Genomic DNA, 20,831 nt, shown 5'->3' with positions numbered 1-20,831 from the left:
AAAGACAAATATAAGAGCAGCCTTTGATAAGGAAACAGTTCAGCTTTACATACTAAATGGATACTACACTTTTAGCGATGGGGAGCCACCAGACCCTCAGAGAAGTTTAGTTATCGCAGCCAAGCTGTTGTCAGAGAAGCATAGGTGGAAAAATGTGGAACCCAACAAATTCTCATGGAAAGAACACTGTTATTTGTATTAAAAAAAATTGATTCCCTAAAAAATATTCCAAAATCAAAGAATCCGGGACAGGATCCATTCGAATCTACAGCACTGGATTGCTCATCTATTGCCACAGATGTGCTGTAGATCTCCCTGTGCCCCTTAACCTGAACAGCAGGAATCACTGAGCTCATTTATCAGAACAGCCTCTCCTTCCCAATCGCTGAGATCTGTATCAATGACTACTGTCATTTCTGCCTTTATTTGTATTTGCTGCAATTATGGCACTGGCAGCAGGTGCTGTACAAGCACATAGTGAGAGGCAATCTCCTTCCTGAGGAATTCACCTCCATAGGGCGGACAGCTGGCAGGTGGGCAGCAGGAGACCCGGCCCTCGGATCCTGCCAGGAATTGGCTTCGTAACCTTGAGTGAGGAGCAGGTCAGGACAGCCCTGCAGCAGAGCCAGAGAGAAGCCCTCATCTGGATTTCAACAGAATATTGTCTATATAATAAAACTCCTCATGTTAGAAAACCCTAAATATGTATACATAATAAGTTAGAAGAAGGAACAGTTTTCTGACCAGCTAAAGTTGGAAATCTCTCTTTTCCTAGGGATGGCTGGCCTCAGAAGGGAACACAGACACATACAGCAGTTGCATATTTGCATTTTTAAATTTTGTCATGTAAAGACCAGACCTGCATAGTCCTTCCTTTTATTTGGTGAGAACTGCTATAATATATAAGCCTGCAACGGTCTATTAGAAACAGATCTCAGAATAGGAAATGGAGAGTTTAGATATTATAAGCTGCTGCTAATTTATTATTTGGAGATTGGCATATATTTTGGCAAAGGTAAAGTTGGCTGGAGTGATAGTGAGTGATGAAAGATGTTATGGCGGTTGAGAAGTGGCTGAATTCCTTTGTTTCCAGACTTTTCTTTTTCTAAGGCGCAGAATGTTTATATAGAAAGCGTAATATTGTTTTATAAGTATTTGCTGGACCATGCTAAAACCAAGGATTCATGCTTTACTCTTTTAACAAAGTGTTTTGCTATGGAATTCCTCTGTTTTCGGATGCTTCTAGGTTAGGGTTAAACCAGGCTGCTATGTGGGGGCCATGGGAGAGCAGCCCAGAACTGAGGAACTGTCTCATATCTCACAGAGGGCTCTCCCTCTCCAGGAGATGATGTGATGGCAGGAAGAGAGCAGACTCCTCAGCTGGGCATGCAGAAGAGATAGAGGGGCACAAAACGGGGGAAAGAAGAGCTTCTAACCACAGGGAAATCTTTTAGCCTGTTGAAGAGCTTAATGCCTTCAAAGCAAGGCCCTGCCTCTCCCTTGTCTTCTTTCTGCTCCACCAGAGCCTCCTCATTCCCCTCACCTCCCCACCACCATTTGGTGTCCACAAGCCGTTTTGGGACCCTGGTTTTAGCAGTCACTCCTCCTTTCTGGTTATCTCCATTCTTCTCTCCAAGACATGGTCTGTGATGATCCTCTCAAGAGACACATTCCTGTTTCTGATATTTTTCTTCAGTTTTTCAGATGTTAGAGACCTGAGCTAAGCTACTCACAAGACCCTTTGGCTTCCTGCACCCTTCTTGGTCCATTAAAGCTTTGAGGCAGAAAACTGTGAATAATTAAGAAATGGAAACCACTAGAGCACACCTGAATCAGAAGAGAACATTGTGTTACTGTGGGCCAAAGTATCAGGGCTTCCTCCACGCTGAGTACAAGTACAAAGAGCCCCATTGCTACTAAATCTGGGAGAAAACCACCCCCGACTAACTCATGAAACTTAGTAAGAGCAAGAGAGTCAATCTTCTGATCATGTCAGGTGGTCTGCTAGGTGAGAAAACTTTGCATCTGTAATCTTCGATTTTAAACTCTCACTTTAATGAAGATCTCATGTAACACTCTGACTGCTTTCCAGTGTCTTTGCATTATAATCACAAATTTCCTTTTCCATACAACTTTAAGTTCTACCAGTTCCCCAATCCCCCAAAAGGCCAGCAAAGATGAATATTTCTAGTATTAGCCCTGGTCTATGGCAAACAAGCCAATAAGGAAAAAAGTGGAAAGGAATAGCAGAAGAGTCAGCATCAGGAACACTTAAAAGCTATATGAGAACCTGACCCTAAAATCAGAGACCAAGCTGCCTGTTCTTTCAACAAAGTGAGGAATATACCTCCAAACTGCATAATTACTGGTGTGTATTTTTTTTTCTAAAATCCTAAAATACACACACACACATACATATTTAGCTTAGCACTATGTGGCCTCAGCTGGAATGCTTTTCCCCCTTTTGGGCACTGCACTTCAACAGAGATGTGAACCAACTGGAGAGAATCCAGATGAAAGCAAGAAAAAAAAAAAAAAGAAAAAAAAAAAAAAAAAAAAAAAAAAGATTAAAGGTCCAGAAAATGTGATGTATGAGGAAAGACCAAAAGAATTGGGTTTGTTTAGACTAGAGAGGAACAGTCTGAGAGGAGACATGACAACAGTCTTCAGACATGTTAGAGACTGCTGCAAAGGGGAATATAATAAACTGTTCTCTCCTTCTACTAGGAGTGGGCCGAGGAGCAACAGACTTAAATTACAACAGGGGAGACCCAGTTTAGACTTTAATAAAAACTTTCTATTGGTCAGAGCAGTTATACCTGAGGAGACATGACCTATGGAAACTCTGGGAACTCCATCACTGGAGGTCTGGGCACTGGCACAGCTGGTTCTTGTGCCAGAAGCATGTGCTGTACAACTATTTCAAGTCCATTTCACCTTTTTTTTCCTCCAATGTTAGGAATGTATGAGACACTATATGTAAAGAGGTGTCCTTTTGTGTGTGTGTGTTTCATTTTTGTTTTTTTTTTCTCTGAAGAAATATGGACTCAGCTGAACTCAATGGTCTTTCAACAGATTTGTTGCTGTCATTATCTACAGTTAGTCCTACTACCTCTTAACCATTGCAAACTTACAGAGGGAAAAATCCTGATAAATAAATTTTGAACATCTGAAGTTCTATCTTCTGGTCTAAAGCCATTGGACATTATTCTGCCAGTGGAAACCTGTGTCGAAGAATCTAAGTGCAAATAAACATACCACCCTAAACATTGTAAAATATAACATCCAGTGATAGATTTCTAAGTTCTCTATTATATAGAAAGATTTAATACAGTAAAGAACCCAAACATGTGACACTTTTGTTAGAAAGTAGAAGATTACATAGTACAACATGTATTTTGGAATGAATTTACAATGAATTTTAGCTATAAAATAGAATGAAAGAAAAACAGATGAAACTAAGACAAATGCAAGATGAACTGAGACAAACTGCCTGACTGATAATTCCAGAGTTACTTGGGTATATAAGTTAGCACTTCTGAGATCCCTTGTTTCAAGAAGTGGCATTTTTCTTTTGGTTTCTGCTTGTCTGTCTGCTTTCCTTTTAAAGTGAAAAGAGTAAGATTGCAAAAGCCAGCTTTTTCCTCAGTTTCTTTGGTGCTTTTTGCTAAGCAGCCTTGGAGCTACAAAGGTTCACAGTCTTTCAAACATAGACTCATACTCTAGAAATGTTTACAATGGAGAAAAAAAAAAAAAGAGTTCTTAAAATATATAACCACAGAGAGAATCATATGGGATCTGCTGACAATACATCTTTGGATGTCTGTATCCTGGCAGAGGCTGTGCACGGAGAGGCCTCCCTCCTCAGACTGGCTTAGGTCACTGGATCTGTGGTAACACTGATCTGGTTTCGAGCTGCTATATGTACTGACAGAGTTCTGCACAGGAGGAGTTAGGTCTTTTCCAATGTTTCAAGGGCACAAACTCAAGGTTTAGAACGAGTACTGTGATACGTATATCCTCAGCCGGATGACGGAGCTTCCTCTGAAGTTGATGACGGTGTTAACGGTGATCATTTCCAAGTCCAGCTGAATAGTACGGGGTCCCTTCACGGGACGGGTCATCACCAGGGTAGCACTGATCGGTCCCGTTTGCTGTGCACAAAACAAGAGGAAGCAGGTAAGATTTTCAAAAACGACTCTTGAAAACTATGATCTCTGGTCCTAAAACAGCCAAAATCACGTTGTTTTGTGTTGCACTGTTAGAAGCTACTGTAAGCTACTGTACTGGAGAGAGCTTCACCTCAGCATTCAGCTCTATTTCAGTGTTTTCTGTGAACTATCACCTTCTATGATTTCTTCTTTCTCCCTTTGGGAGCACTGCACATGAAAGAAGATGTTGTATATATAAATCTGATTGGATTTAGGATATGCATGCAGATTTAGGATGTTATATATTATATATATATATATAGGCACAAATAATAACATTTTTGACGACGTATTTTGATGAGGTATTTTGATGATTTGACGAGGTATTTTGATGTACCAAACACTGTTACCTTGAAGTAGCAAATGCTAAGGAGAGTTTATGTGAGCAGATCTTTGAGCACAGATGTTCTTGTATATTTTTCTAATGTGAATGGAACCAGAGTTTGCCTTACATTTACATGTGTTAACATTGCAAAACCTTACCCTCTGAAAAGGTTTTTATACATTACGTTAAGGTGACGGTAGGTCAGATTTTCAGAAGAGTTCAGGACCTATAATCAAGCCAGGTGCTTGAGAGGATCTGGCTTCTAGCAAGTGGACGCTCAGCTTATAAATAAATGGCCAGACCAGTGAATTATGAGTATTTATATATCAGGAGTTGTGATGTTATGGTGAAGTGTAGTCTATTGTCCAGCAAAAACGCAGAGTGGGATCCGTGTTACCACAAGTCTGGCAGAAGTTTGAGGAGGCAGCGAGACCGGGCCTAGCTCAGGAGTGCTAGCTCCATCATGGGCCACCCTGCTCCTTCCCCAGGGCACCTTCCCCTCACGCTGCTCTCAGCACAATGACTAAGCTCCACCTGCTGGCTGCGGACTTGACATGGGAACACTTCGCAAAGGGCTGTCCTGGGGCTTTTAGAATCATGGAATCATGGTTGGAAAAGGCCTTTTGAGATAGAACATCAAGTCCAACTGTAACCCTTCAACACTATGCCTGCTAAACCGTGTCCCTGAGTGCCTCATCTACATGTTTCTTGAACACTGCCAGGGATGGTGACTCCCTAAGCACCACTTCCCTGGGCAGCCTGTTCCAGTGCTTGACTACTCTTTCTGTGTAGAAATTCCTTTCAATGTCTAACATGAACCTCCCCTGGAGCTACTTATGCTGTCCTATCCATAGTTATTCTGGAGAAGAGATTGACCTTGCCTCACTACAACCTCCTTTCAGGTAGTTGTAGAGAGCAATAAGGTTTCCCCTGAGCCTCCTCCAGACTAAATAACCCCAGCTCCTCCTCAAGAGGTCTGTGCTCCAGACCCTTCATAACCTTCATTGCCCTTCTCCGGACATGTTCCAGCACCTCAGTGTCTTATAGTGAGCCCAAAACTGAATACAGTATTCAAGGTGTGGACTCACCAGCACAAACAAACGAACAAGCAAAAAGAACCCTTGATGATGATATTTTTTATTGGAGTTTTAAAAAGTGACAGACTAACCTAGATTGCAGGAAAAGGGTCAGTGGGATCACTAATGACTTGTCAAGGGGAAAGATCTTGTGAGAGGTAATGGATCATTCCTGGGAGCACTTTTTTTCCCTCAATGTAAGAAGTGCCATGGAAAAGTCTGAGCGACAGGGATGTCTCTGAAAAAACTTCTGATGAAGGATATTTTGTTTTATAAAGCACAATCTATGTAAAGTGTGGATTCTCAGAGGACAAAAATACAACAAACAAAAACAAAATCCAAAAGGTCACCTCTAAACATAGTTTTGCCTACTTTTTTGGGTTTCAGATTTTTTAATTTCCAATGCAAAGTTAAAATAAAAAATTGAGGAAAGTTGAGCCTTCAGGTGGCAAGTTCTGCTTGTTTAGTAAATAAAACAGGGTTTCGCACAACAGTTTCTCCTGAGCATGGCAAACACGGTCTATTATTAAAAGGTATAAGGGCACAGATCTTGTGTTAAAGATGTAGCTCAAGCCGTCCGTGACAAAGTGCACGTGCTGTGGGTAGGTTTTCTTCCTGAAAATGCCAACAAACCCTGCACATCAGCAGACTGCTCTGTATGCCTGCATATAAAGATGGCATTTTGAATGTTTAAATGGTATTCATTAAAGGCAGAGTTCTGCTATCAAAAAGAAATACAACTAACAAGAGGATATACCAGGTTTCCTGCACAGGCATCACTCACCCGCATGTAGAATTCCCTGCCCTCGTTCCCTGATTTGATTTGGAAGATGTAATAGGCTCCAGGGTAGCGAGTTGTTGCTTGCATCTGAAAGATGTCAGAAGGCACAGACCGCCCGGACACCATCTCCATGACTCGGTACAAGATGGTGAAGGGCTGATCTCTGCAACCAGGGTTTTCAGCTGGGCACATACAGCGACTAATAGAGAAGATTATCATAAGCAGTTAGGAAAAAACTATAATATCTAAATCTTTATATGTTAATAAGGCTACAGAAATAAATAAAAGAATTTTATTTTCTATCAAAGTTAAAGAAACTTGCAACGAATTTGATCATTTTTAATATTATCTGTACTGCACTCTGGCATACCTATATCCCCACCTTATAGTCTTTGCTAAAATATTTTGGCATCTTTAGTCTCCTTAGATCACTAAAAATTCTCCACTTTCCTTAAAGGAGCTCTGCTGTGCAGATCAGCCTTCCAGTGTACATTTCCATTCTGATAGCATTTTAAAGTGCAGTGTGTTCAAAATTGTTCATTATTGGATCAGTTTGCTTACAGATATGTTGAACATAGTAGGTCTAGCTCAGAGCCTTGTTGAATTCCACTGCGAAAGTTGGCAATTTGATCCAATTTCTTCTCTTTAAGCTTTTTCTCCATTTGGCCCAGGGATTGGTCTCTTACTTAGGGCTGCTAAATCTCCTTACAAGTCTTATGGAGGGGATCTTGTTAAAAGCACTTAGGGCTGCTAAATCTCCTTACAAGTCTTATGGAGGGGATCTTGTTAAAAGCCTTTGGAACCCTAAGCAGACTCTATCAGTCCATGTCCCTAAACCACATGCTGTCCCTAAATTGCCTGCTTCAAAGAACTTCAGTAAAGTCGTGAGACAGGATGTCCATTTCTAAAAGTCATGTTAGGGAATTATAAGCAAAAGACATACTCTTTTGCAGTATTGTTCCACAACTTCCATTAATGACACCAATTTCAGACAGTTCCTCTGGTGAGTGCCCTATAAAAAGGTTCCTGGCATTGGAAAAACCCAATTCCTTCCACAGAGAACACAGATGCAGAGACTTCATTTGGCCTTTACACTGACCACTTCCAGATGTATACCACAAATTAAACACAGTCACATCCAGATGCAAGCCAAAGCCACCAAGCACAAAGCTTAGCAATCCAGAGCTTTGATGCAAGCTGATCTGTAAGGGCTCCAGAGATTGTCTCTGAGAAATTCAGACACAGAGGCTTAAGACATTTCGGCCTCTAGCTTAAGTCCCTACCAGCTCTAAGCCAGAGGCGGCCGAGGGTGCCCACTCCTCAGGTGGCCTCATCCAGAGGACAGTATGGACACACAAATAAAGCCCTGGGAGCTCTGGATTCTTCTTCTCTTGCTTTTCCATAAAATCTCTTATTTTACCAGGCAATCTCAAGCAACTTGCTTGATTGCAAATACTACAGATAAAAATCAGTGGACTGCAATGTATGGAGAACTCTCTGAGGTTTAAATAATTTGAGTACCAGAAAGGAACATACAAAATGCAGAAGAAATATGCAAATTTTAGAAATGTGGGGTTTTTTTCACTGCAAGAATCACTGACCAAATAATTCCAAATTTAGACCGTAACAATGCTAACAACCCCATTCAGACATATCCATTCTCAAGACAGTGCAAATCAGCCCGTAGCCTTTTCAACATAATTAACCTTTAAGCAGTAGGCAACTATTCTCATTCTGCAGTAACTAGCATCTAATGTTTATAGACTACTTCTCTCACATGACCTTGTTAATACTTACAGGAAACATTCATATTAACAAACATTACCAAACAAACTGCGTTTGAGCATATATGGAGTCAACTAAGTAATGCTACTATATGTCTTATTGCATTACAAACCTTGCTGTTTTCTGTACTCTGAGTTCCCACAGTCTGAGTTCCCACACACTTGAATATCATATCATATTGTGTCATATTTTATTCTGCCTGCTGGCTTGGTAAGGAATTGCAATCGGTTATTTTTTATAAAGCTTGCTAGTGGTAAATGCAGCAGCAGCAGGTATCTATAGCTCTTTTGACACATGTTGCAAAACTGCAGTTTTGTTTATCTTACTCTAAGTATTCTTCATGCAGGTAGAATTTACTCTTGTGGCTGTGGGTGCTACTTACTTCTCATTAATTTGGAGATAAGGTTCCTCACATCTGACTGGATCTAAACATTTGTAATCTCCTTGAATATTGAAACACGTTTGCTGTGAAGTGCAGGTGAAGTTTCTGTTTTCACATTCATTGATATCTAAAACACAAGAAACAAGAGAGAGGCGAATGTGGGGAAATCCGTGCAAGACATCACCCTTAAAAACACCTTCCATGTAAATGAATTGTCCCAAATTCCTTGCACCATGTGAAGTGGCATTCTGATAACTGCATCCTGCTTTAAGATCAGTCTTTACTACATTCATTTCTGCTTATGGGAGTGCTCCCAGGTACTGAGTGCCCCACAAGTAAAAAGAAATTTGCTGCTCAATGTCTCTGGCCTCAGAGCATTTGCTAACTGAAGAGACACGTGCAAAGCAGAGTGCATCTGTGGGGTTTGCTGTGTAGCTGTTTCTTAGTAATGTCTGTCTTACTCCAGTGCCCCAAGTGACCTCAGTGGATTTATTCATGTGATGATATTCTCAGCAGAATTGCATAACTGTCCCCTACAAGTATTTCATTATGCAATGCCAAGACCAAGCATCTTAGTCCTTGAAAGCCTCTTTCCAGGCACAGGGCCTGTTTGCCAGTCCCCTCCGCGCCGCCCGGGTTTTAATCAGGGCTGGAATGTTCTTACCTTGGCAGCTTCTGCTATCGTCCAGCAGAATATAGCCCGAAGGACAGACACAGTAGTAAGAACCAGGCTCATTCATACATTCATGCTGGCAAAGGAACTCGGAGAAGCTGCATTCGTCCATGTCTGCAGTGGTGAAACAAAGCTTAGAGTCTTTGGTGCTCCAGTCAATACAACAGCCCCCCAAGCAGATCTGGACTGGGCACCTATTACCCCGACGCCAGGTTGGTGCCCCCATTTCCTCAGAGCTTTTCCTAGTGAAATACTATTTAGCTCATTCTTTGTTAAACCCTTTCCTCCAAGGGAAACCCAGGCTGCTACTAGACACAATGTATGGCACTAACACTTATTTTTCTTTTCAGAATACCTGTCACCAGTTGGCCATGTTCTTAGTTCTGTTTTACATCGGAGTCAGGGCTGCTCAAGCAACAAAGCTGCAACTGTAACTTGTAAGTAGAGATTTTGTTGGATTTTTTTTCTCTATTTTTCTGGAGAAAAACCTTCCCTTTCCCAAAGACACATGTGTCCCAGCAGAACTCCTGCAGCCAACCCTGGCTGTTTTATGTTTCTCAGCCCTTAGTCAGTTATTTCCAATGCATTCCAATAAGACTTCAAGCTCATCTCAGCTTGCATTAGACCTACCAGAATGTCTAGTCATCTTCCAGATACCCAGGAAGCTAAGCCGCTTGGCAAAGCTCTGATTAAAAGCAGAAATCCTGCTTTCTCCTCCCACCCATTTACTCATGGCCTGACCAGCCATTGTATTCTGCAGAACTGTGTTCAAGTGAGAAGAACTTCAGAGCTGCACATGGAAGCATGGCTAACTGAGGGGAAAACACATGCAAAGGCGCTACACCGAGGGAGGCTGCTGTTAATCATTTCCTTATTTCCCTGTTCAGGGGAAGAAAGAAACAAAGGCCGAAGTCCTCGCCAGGAACTCCCAGGTTCTTATTCCCAGCTCTGACATATTGACTCTCCCAGGCAAATCACTTTTACTCTTCAAACTGAATTTCCCTTTCTTCTAAATTGGGCTCCGTCCATTTATCCACTGTTTTGTACAGATGTACTGGAAAGTATTTTAAGTAAAAATATATTCAAGTGACTTTATGTCCACAACCACATTATCAGGAGAGAGATGAAAGGAACTCTGCACCTACGTAGTCCTGTTATTGTTGTGACTTGCCCCAGTAAATTCTCCGAGGAAAAAAAACATATTATTGCCAAAACAAGGACCGAGGGCTGACTCCATAAAGAGATTGAGAAATCAAACTCCTTCTCTAGGTGACCCAGCACAATGCTCCAGCACCACCAGATTCATAAAACCAATGCTTAGAAGGCACTTAACATCCTGAGTGCCCTATATTTCATACAGAACAGATGCATCTTCACTATTCCTAGACCCTTTTGGGTTTTGACAACTATCTCACCACAGGGCACAAGACGGTAGGCACTGCAGAGCACATCTAATGCACGTGGAAGAGCTTTAGGACTAGGGAAAACCCTAGGAGAGCCAAGTTCAAATCTCTGCCTCTCTGAATTATGAGAACATATCCCATCTTTAAGGTAAAAAAATTGCAAGTCCATGGATTGATCCAACAGATTAGAGAGCCTCAGCTATCTCCAATGATTGCCTAGAAAGTGAAAGAAGCAGATCCAGAGAAATTTAACCTGCTCATGACGGACATCTGCTTGTGCAGAAGCATTCAGATCTCTGTTCCAGCTTAGGCAGAACAGACTTGAATTTGATTCTCCTATTCTTGTGCCTGGCACTCTAAGTCCTTCACAACACAGACTGACCTGCTAACATCAGCACAACCTCCTCCCACAAGTGACACGGCCAAGGTGCAGCTCTTGCCTCCCAGAAAGGGCTCTCCACCCCAGGGCTGAGTGGAGGCCCTGGTCTCCCCCAGGTCTCTGGGGGCTCTCAGGCAAATAGGAGTTTCAAGCACTACCCTCTTGTCACCGTTTCTTACTGCCAATGCTTATGTTGCACTGCACTCAACCTCCTTGCTTAGGCCCCTGATGGTCTCAGAAACATCTAAAAGACCCAGGAATCCACTCAGAAGCAGAAAATCCATTTGGAAACAGAAATCTTAAGTTAGGTTAACTTAAGCTCTGAATCTTTAAGACCCTTGAGAGATTTCAATCTTAATCCTTTTGCTTGTAATAAGGAGGTTTGCAGAGAATAGCTTTGTAAGCACTAATCTATACGCATGCTGCATATCACATGTCTTCTGTCTCAAAAACAGCATGTTACATCTGTTTACTGTAAATTAAAAAACAAATATTTTCCAGTGTGTTTTTCTTCCAAGAAATATTGGCTGGGTTCTCTCATTTTATCAGGCTGTGGGAACATTAAGCACAGAAACAACTTTAACTATTTGCCTTCAATTAAAATGAAGCCATAAAATAAAAACAAAAATAAGAGAAGAAAAATAGGGACATAAACACTGAATTATCTGCTATGTGCTGAATGGATCAGCAACAGTTATGCTAAGAAACCAGGTTTTGTTTCTGAAAGGTAGCCAGAGCCAGGCAGAGGAAACCAGAGAAGGTCTCAGGCAGAAGCATTCAAGCATTAGAGCAAGAGGAATACATACATTCAACAGTGTGCTCATGATAATTTCATTAATCATGGATGAATATTTTAGAAATATTCTTATTTTTATTGCTCCCACTTCAGTACTTGAAAGCCTTTACTTATCCTTTACCATTAACTTAGAGCTTACTAATATTTAACTTATTTCTTTTAAATAATTTGCAGCTTTCCTCCATGGTGCTTTCCTGGGATTTTGCTGTCTGCTTTAACTTGAAGAAAGATCAGATTATTTGGAGTTACCTGCTGCTAACCATAGCCCAGTGCAGAAGCCTTCTTTTAAAAGCATCTACAGAAGGATACATTGGAAATAAAAAACTTAACACAATTAAAGCAATGAGTAGCTGGAGATAGTTACCGCTGCAGTTAACTCCATCAGCTTCCAGTTCGTAGCCAGGTTCACAGCGGCACAGAAAAGAGCCGTAAGTATTGACGCAGGTCTGAGTGCAAGGGTTTTCACCCGTACATTCGTTCACATCTGTGGGAAAATTATACTCAGTGTATTAATGACTTCTCCCAAAACACCGTTTTCGATTCCTTTCTGTGAAGCATTTGAAAGAGATGAGCTGTGCAGGCAGAATGGTTTGGTCTAAAAAAATTTAGCCAAGTCATTATTTATTGGAATTCAGGATGATGACTGGAAAAGGCGTACTGGAAACACAAGATTGCCTGGAATCAAAGCATTTGGGAATGCCTACACTGTGCTGGTGTTTAAGCTGACTCTTTATTAATAAAACCAGCGAAGCTCAGCTCCGCTTTAACATGACTGTTGGCTCCTGATCTCATTTCTAATGGATGAAGATGGTTACTCACAACCGAAGCACCATAAAGAAAACACACATGCTCCGATTGTAGTTAAAAAACACGCAGAACATTTGGGTATTTACGACAAAAGCTTCTGTGTTTATCATGTTATTTTGAAGCTAGATTTTTATTTTAATTTTTGTTACAAAGATCTGGAACAAAATGCAGCAAGATACACCTGAGAAAAATAGTACAATGTGGATTGAGAAACTTGGGTCTAATTTCCTGATCTGTCTGGGATTTCCTGTCTCAGGAGTCTCATAGCTTCAAAGTACTTCACAGTGCTGGTTCTTGGTAATTTCAGTGCTCAGTTTCTACATTTTAGAGGGTTTGGGCCTCTGTGCATATTTCTACTGATATACTAATCATGCCACTCCTGTGTCCCTTCTAGGTGAAGGCAAACACTTAAGTTCACACGAGGGCTACAGAAGTATCCCAGACAGACAAAATTATAAGCACTTCAAATGCAACATTAGGAGGTCATTTGTATTCCAAAAATTAAGCATGTTTTTAAGGGTTGGGACCAAAACTTCCATTTGCGGTTGATCACAGACTATACCTTGGCAAGACCTTCCATCATCATTGAGGGTAAAGCCTGGATTGCACGTACAGGAATAGGAGCCGGGGACGTTGGCACACAGCTGCTGGCAGTAGCCATAGCGACATTCATCTATGTCTACAATGAAAAGACAAAAAATAGAGTGGTCTTCATTTTCACGTGCAGATACAAAGCAACACACACACACTGAATCAGCTATACAAGTTAACACAGAAATGAGCCAACCTATTATTCACAGATGGAACAGTCAAACTTCCAGTTCTAACACATCTCTACCCAAAAGAATTTAGCAGTGTATTTTTATACAGATCTGAGGTATATCAGTGCTTATGAATCGTCTGTCATGCACGTAACGTTCTGCTTAGTGCTATTTCATCAGAAAGCTCAGGGACTGTCCCTTTTATCGTGACTCTGAGGTGCACCTGGTAGCTTGGCTCAGCCCAAGCACAACCAGCATCGTACTGCAGTTTTGTCATAATCAGGACAGAAATTCTTTTTCACCTCTGCATTTACCAAAGCTGCTTACCTAGAAGAGCAAGAAATATTTGTCTCCAAGCACTACTTCTTTTTTTGACATGATATTCTTTAATGACTTTTTCCCCAATAGGCACATTACCATTTCCATTTTATATGAATCTTTAACCAACGAACTACATGAGATAAAATGTGAAAAACAAATTTGCTGCCAAAATTAAATAACAGTCTTGGCTGAATTGTAACATTAGAAATAGATATATTTGACTGTTATAAGCAAAATAAAATGCTGTAAAATAAACAGGGCTAATTTACTGAATGACAGTACCTTAAAAATCTTCCATGAACCCAATAAATCTGATAGTACGTGCTAGAAAATGCTTGTTCCTTGCCTAGGAACTGGAATGAAAGACCTGGTGCAGTTGTCTCTTCCAAAACTTTACATTTCCTTTGGTATCAACTGGCTTTTGAATTATGCAAGCTTCTTATGGCTGCCCACAAAGCTTTGCATCCTTCTAGTAAAGGTTCTGAATACAAAGTTCTCGTTCAGATTCTCCTTACGGTGAAATCAGATTTCAGAGCAAATATTACCAAGATTCAATATCCATCCCTGTGGATCTCATGAGCTATCGTATGACAGCAGAAGACAGAATGAGGGAATGACACCTGGCCTAATTTCCAGTGATGCTGAGAATCTGCAGTTTCTATCTAATTTATTGGAAATTATGAGTGCCCCTTACCCCAAGAATCAGCTCATAAACTTTCCAACAGAGAGCTGAATTATCTGAACTAGACCTATAATCTTTATACTCATCCTAGCAGACATACTATGTTTATTTTTCTGTTAAACCTCTTTCAAATCAGTTTAGTCTGAACCAGTTCTACTGGCATAAAGTTAAGTCAGTGCAATAGAAAACTAAGTTTATTATCTCCAGTTAGTCTGCCAGAGCGAGTAAAACCCGAAGACATAGCCTTGGATGAAGCAACTTCCATCGTAAGGTCCAACACATGCAAAAATCAGAATGGCAGTATTATCCGTTGGATACACACGCGTAGTTACCTACACAAATCTCAGCAGTTCATTATTTATTAGCTAAATTGTCAGCTTCCTGTTTTGGTGTTAAATATTAAGATGGCTTTGAGAAACTGAATTCTCGAATGACCTGAACATTTACATGATGTGGTAATATCATAAAAACAACAATGCTGTGAATTTGTTGTGTAAGTAGCTACATCCGGTAATTCAAGTCTAGGTCTTTGGCCTTATTGGGGAAATTTTGCCATAGAAAAGCTCAGGAAGTCATTCTGAAAATGTCAAAAGTCTTGGAAATATTCTCGCTATATAAAATACACAAGGACACTGACACTAAGTTTTACCCCTAGAAACTTTCATTTTCCACTTCAGTCTAAGTAGCAAGATAATCCGAAGGCCAGGGTCAGCTATGGAATGTACACAAGGGGCAGGCTTGGCCCAAATCCTGCAAAAAGTGACACTGGTTTTAAGCAAATTAATGTTCCATACATTGGCACAATGCACTAATTTTAATAAATGCTTTGTGTTTTGCAGGACTATATTTCAAGTCTGCTATGTTTTGAGGATAAGGACTTTTGCTTTACAAGGCTGCTTTCTGTGAGTGGTTCACGTGGGCACTGCTGCACCAGCTATTCTTGGGCTGAATTAATTTAGAATAGAGTCTATGAGTCTGTTCTAAACATGAATTAATTTAGAATAGAGTTGTAGCACAACTCTATTCTAAGCACAGCTTAGAAAAGCACAGCCTTTCTTAACTGTGATACTACCAGTGTAACAAGACAACTTGGCTCTGAAAACCCAGCCCAGGCCTTTGATTACATTGAATGGTCTTACATTGCTTAATGCCAGCAAAAAAAACACCTCTCCAAGCCAGTGGAAAGGCATGGAAAACTGAGACTGTTTTCAACACTTAGAGACAAATGTAGTGACTCTAAACACTCTTTGCTTTTACCCCTCTGCATTGCCTTGTAATACTTTACCTCCTAATTACTTACATCAAGCACTGGGATGTTCCTGCCTTTTTTAAATAGCATAACCAGATACTCAGTTCGGAGCGAAGCCACCACATCAGCTCTCTGCTATATCCATCAAGCAGCAAAGTGCTTTAAATCCATATCCAAACCCTGAGTGCTGCTCTCAGTCCCTAAATCTGTGCTGTAACGGGGAGAACTAAGTTGGTAGCAAAGTGGCCACCGAGGCTGCTTTGCCGCTCCGCGTTCCCTCCTTGGTGCCCTCACCGAGGGCGGGTGAGCGGTGCCGCAGCTCTTCCCTGTCCCGTGGGCCCGCTAAGTGAGGGAATGGCCTGGAATGTTTTCCTGTGCTGTTTGCGGAGGGATGTTTTTTTAAACAGGGCTGAGCTAAGGGGCTGACAAGACATTGCTGCAAGGAAAATAGCAAAAAAATAACAAAACCAAAACAAAACTGCTTGGAAGCTACAGAACAGCATCCACTTCAGAATTACTTTATTTATTTTTTTCTTGTCCCGAAGCAAAAGGGTTGGGTGAATCCAGGGATTTACTAGTCTGTTTCTTGGTATCAAATACAGATGTCTTTGGGGCTGTAACTCTGTGCAAAGGACATGTCAGTTTGGGGACAGATTGGACTTTTTGTACATTTACCTGGGATTCATCTCAATTGAAAGGGGATCCTTTCAGAGTGGGAATATGGAAATCCCATGTGTAACATGGACGCTCGTCATATGGCATTCACATCTGCATTTCTGTTCCACGAGGGAGCCTAAGTGCCAAGTACTGTTGGCACTGAACAGTATAAGGCAGACATGAGTTTCCACATAGCATCAGGTTGGCTGTGTACATGACAAAGGCGCTCAAGTAAAACTAGCCTAGCTGGTCACAGGCCCACGTCCCATATTGCAAGAGGTTTCCTATTTTTGCAGATAAACTGTGAAGATATGAACCTTGGTAAACTCTTAAATCAACAACACAGTCTTGGCAATGATAGGGCACCCTTGGCAATTGGAATGACAGAAGAGATATATATTTTGTTAAACTAGTATAATCAACCACCAAAGGGCTTTTAGAGCGCATTTCTGAAGAACATACCTAAACACTGGCCTTCTAAGAGCCAGTAGCCTTCAGTGCAGGAGCAGGTGTATCCCCCTTCAGTATTTATGCAGATCTGGGTGGGGTTACACTGGTGGGAGTCTGAAGCGCATTCATCAATATCTGCAACACAAAAGTATAACAAAAAATCAGAAATGTCAACAAGAAGAGATTCTGCATGTTAAGAGATGCACAGACAACTGTAATGAGGTTGCAACATATGTAAAATGTTCCCATTCCTACCAACACTGTTATTTTTACCAACAAAAAGTTCAACTAAAATGAACCTTTACCTGAGAGAAAAAAAAAAGTATACTTCACTAGAATCAATTTCCTGAAAATAAAACTCTTCTATATATGTATTTTTTACCATCCTTATTGGAACTGATGTCTTTGCCATGTTATTAAAATCCCTTAGGATGTTTTTGCTGTGGACTTTTCTTCTTTTTTTTTTCTTTCCCTTCTTTCTATCTTTTTTTTTTTTTTATTTGCGCAGAAGACGGCATACGAGCCTACATTTATATAAGCCAGGACACTGGAACCTAACTGATTAAAATGCCTTTCAGAGTCATAAGTTCAGCTTGAATCCCTCCTTGCTCAATCTCTTCCCTGATGTTTCTGGCAGCGTATTTGCCTCTAGATGTCAGATATGGAAATTGCAAAAGATAAATTGCTTCATTTTTTTTCAGCCAACTTAGATTTCTATGTTTTATTTATTGATACCTAAACTATTTTTTATTTCAGCATACTGCGCGCTGGCCTTTGCTGAAGTACTATGTCATCTGAGTAATGCTACTCCCTTGATCCCTCCCTGATTCTTATTAATCCAAACTTTGATGGATTGTGCTTTAAAGCATCTCACAAACACACTGGGTTGGAGCATGTGGAATGATGTCTCAGTATCTGCCTGCAAGGCACCTAGCACAGCCCATGGACTGTAAAATCCTAGAAGTCCTGGAATGACGGATCCAATCAGATCCATTCCAGTGGCCTGACATATATTAAAACATAAATACACACATTCACACACATATAAAAACACATTATACATACAGAGAAAGTCTAGACTTCTTATCTTGCCAGTATCTTGTATCAGAGCAATTTATGGTGAGAGACCAAGCTGGTGTGATAACAAGAGTGGCACAATGACAGGTAATCAGTTCTGCAGGAAATCTGTTCCCAAGAATTTACTGGCTAGGGAAAAGGCTGGCAAAATGATAGGGGAAGTTGGTAAAGGGGTAAAATAACAAGTCTAGACTATATAGATTACATAGATATGTTGGTCATTTCCTCTTGCTTTTCATTTGTTGCTTTTGAGACTAGGTTAAAAAATATGGATCCTCCCTTCATACAGCATATCTCACAAAATCAGTACTGTTGGAACACAGCTAACCATACATTTCATAAGAATGATATTAATGTTTTCTAAATGAAAAAGCTTTCTATTTGTTATGTTCTCCCATTATTTTAAAAGTGGGATCTAGCCAACCCTGCTCTTTCCAGCCCACCCTGACCTTGCAGAAGGAAATATCCACTTTCCATGGTCACTGTTTGGACTTGTATTAATTGATGAGGCCCATTGGGCTCCCAAGTGAGGGTCAGATCCTCCAACCTGCTGTGGTGCCTCTTTCTTGCAGGGGTAGAAGAGCCACCCCGCATTGGAAAACAATACTTGGCTGCAGGATCGGTTTTGGTGCTTGGTCGTCATTGTAGCAGTAGGATGAGAAGTAATAAAATCACTCAGGAAAAAGACACAGGTGCTCCTTCCTTTGCTAGCTACCAGACAGACTTCTTTGCTTACATTCACTCTTCAATCTTTTGCAGAGATAGTGCCGACAGATTTCCTTTGGAAACAAAATTTATTACAACTCTTTGGAGTTTCTGCAGCCACAGGAAAACCTGATCAGCCTGTGGCTACCCACACAGCACACCCAGACTCCCCTCCTTTTACACAGCATAATACCTCACTAGCTTGATTAAGGAAGCTTTATGCAATGGAGAGGTATAAACAGCATTACTAGAAATACTTTTTTTTTGCCTGGGCTTGAATTCATACAGCCATTGTATATACAATGGTGCATATACAGTCTCTGACTGTCTTTCTCTGACGTTGGGCCTTATCATCATGCACCTTTAAACTCTGCCAACACAACCAAATTTTTTAGCAAGCAGTCTTCTCAGTTCAAATATACCATATAATTCCAGCCTGCCTTCCGCTCATGAAATGAAAGATGATGTCTATATCCTGGAAAAAAGGTCTGAGCAACAATTTATACCATTAGATACTTTTCTGGAGAAAATCAATGCAAGGAGACAGATGCCCAATCTGTTTACACAAGGGGACATACAGCAAGAAGTAATGTGGTTGTTAAAGTCAAAATTAGATATTTAACAGAGAGAAAAAGTTATTTCAACAGGGGCACAAGCTAGCCATAAAACTCAGAGAGGTTGCTTATAATGAATTCCCTGGAATTAAGTGCCAGCACAGAAACTACATTAAAACTCTCTCAGGACATTTTTGGTTGAGTAGAAAATTACAAGTGGAACCAGCAAGTCGATAATGTGAAAATCACTTCTTATTCTGATGGCACATTTATTATGTCTGTCTCATTCAAACACAAATCCTAGATGTGCACATGCTGCAGAAGTATTACTTCAAAGCTCACCCTAGTGATGGGTGATATGTAATACCAGAGTAAAAGTGGGATCCTAAATGTAAATGATACTAAACAGCATAAGAATTGCCAATAATTTTGTAGTTTCAAAGAAAAATAGGTAAGTTCATGAAATAAAAATCCTTTGAGGATTATTTGATACGAGGATAGCATCTATGGCTAAAAAGTCCCTGAGATGCAATTCTCTGGACCCTGGAAGTGTGACCCATTCTAACTTGTGTCGCAGTTTCACTGTGGAAAATTCTACAATAATTTGTCTGAGTCCCAAAGTAAGATCTAGTCAGCTGGAAAGCAGAAGAGTGACTCAAGTTGATCAAGGGAGAAAGAAACCCTAAAAAGTAAAAAATCCCACAAACATTGAAAACCTTGATACCAGGACTAGGAGTTTAATAGATCATGGTATATGGTGATTTTGGCATCAGTACTGTGAATCACCTGATGTCATTTATTGCTATTTATTACCAAATAGGCTGGTACCTACTGTGCATACCTGCACCGTGCCAGCAACCACATAGCAGGTGATGTGCTGAGAACTTACCTAATGGTAACTTGTCCTTGTTCTTCATCATCCAGTGCCCCACTACTTATTTGATGTGGGTGGGATGATGTGGATAAGAAAATGTCTTTCAAAGTCGAGGCCCTTTCCCTGATTTGTACCTAGGACTCTGCAAGGAAAGGCCTGTACCCTTGTACACAAGACCAGTCCACAATCAGGCTATCTTTATTTGAAGCGCCTCAGTTCTAACATAAATCTAACTGCACAATGAAATCTTTCAATGTCCAATTTGACAATAATTAGCAGTGTCCCTAGACTGTAATGGGAGATTCAAGACTAAGAAGTTAAAGGACTAGCCTGTGATGAGTCAAGATAGAAAAAAGAAGAGGTCACAGAGATTTCTGACTTCTAGCCCATCACACAGTCAAATATAAAATGCCTTCTATTATATTAGCACATAAGTTAAATTTTCCAGAAATTTATTGCCCCCTCTGTATTGGCTACTGAGATCTAACAAAGGATTAACTCCCATTCTGAAAAAATTATGTTCTATAGTGGACTTAAGACTCACCTGAAGGCTCTTTCAGCTAAACATTTGCTTCTTCTATGCTACTGACAGTGCTACATCCTACCCTAATGATGCAGTGAAACTCAATGCATCCACTAGTTTATGAATCAGAAAGAACTACTGACCTGGCCAGCAGCAAATTGAAAGAGTTGTTTAGCTGCCACACCTTTTCTTACCTTTAGAGACAAGACTTACAGACAACTGTAGCTGTGAAATTATTTACAAAGACAAGATGATTTTAAAGATTGTCTTAATACCTAATCATTTTGTTTAAATCCAGATTTTCCCAAGCAACAAGCGACTCTGTTTAACTTCTTAAAGGTCTCTGATTTTGCAAAAGCA

General features: G+C 40.6%; 1 protein-coding gene across 1 annotated transcript in view; it reads right to left on the bottom strand.

The window, feature by feature from the left end:
- Positions 1-3,199: 3,199 nt before the first annotated feature.
- Positions 3,200-20,831, bottom strand: part of FBLN5 (fibulin 5) — a 43,313-nt gene continuing 25,681 nt past the window's right edge. Inside the window, exons 5-11 of the mRNA XM_026046679.1 lie at positions 16,751-16,873; positions 13,181-13,297; positions 12,176-12,295; positions 9,225-9,347; positions 8,561-8,687; positions 6,397-6,592; positions 3,200-4,154 (exon numbers count right to left, since the gene is read on the bottom strand). Coding sequence (XP_025902464.1) covers positions 3,993-4,154; positions 6,397-6,592; positions 8,561-8,687; positions 9,225-9,347; positions 12,176-12,295; positions 13,181-13,297; positions 16,751-16,873 — 968 coding nt within the window. The 3' untranslated portion in view covers positions 3,200-3,992. The remainder of the gene's footprint in view (positions 4,155-6,396; positions 6,593-8,560; positions 8,688-9,224; positions 9,348-12,175; positions 12,296-13,180; positions 13,298-16,750; positions 16,874-20,831) is intronic.

This window comes from Nothoprocta perdicaria, unplaced genomic scaffold (assembly GCF_003342845.1).
Source record: "Nothoprocta perdicaria isolate Ctin4 unplaced genomic scaffold, notPer1 scaffold_108, whole genome shotgun sequence".
NCBI classification, from domain to species: Eukaryota; Metazoa; Chordata; class Aves; order Tinamiformes; family Tinamidae; genus Nothoprocta; species Nothoprocta perdicaria.
The sequence above is the reverse complement of the archived record's forward strand: the minus strand, read 5'-3'. Positions and strand labels throughout refer to the sequence as shown.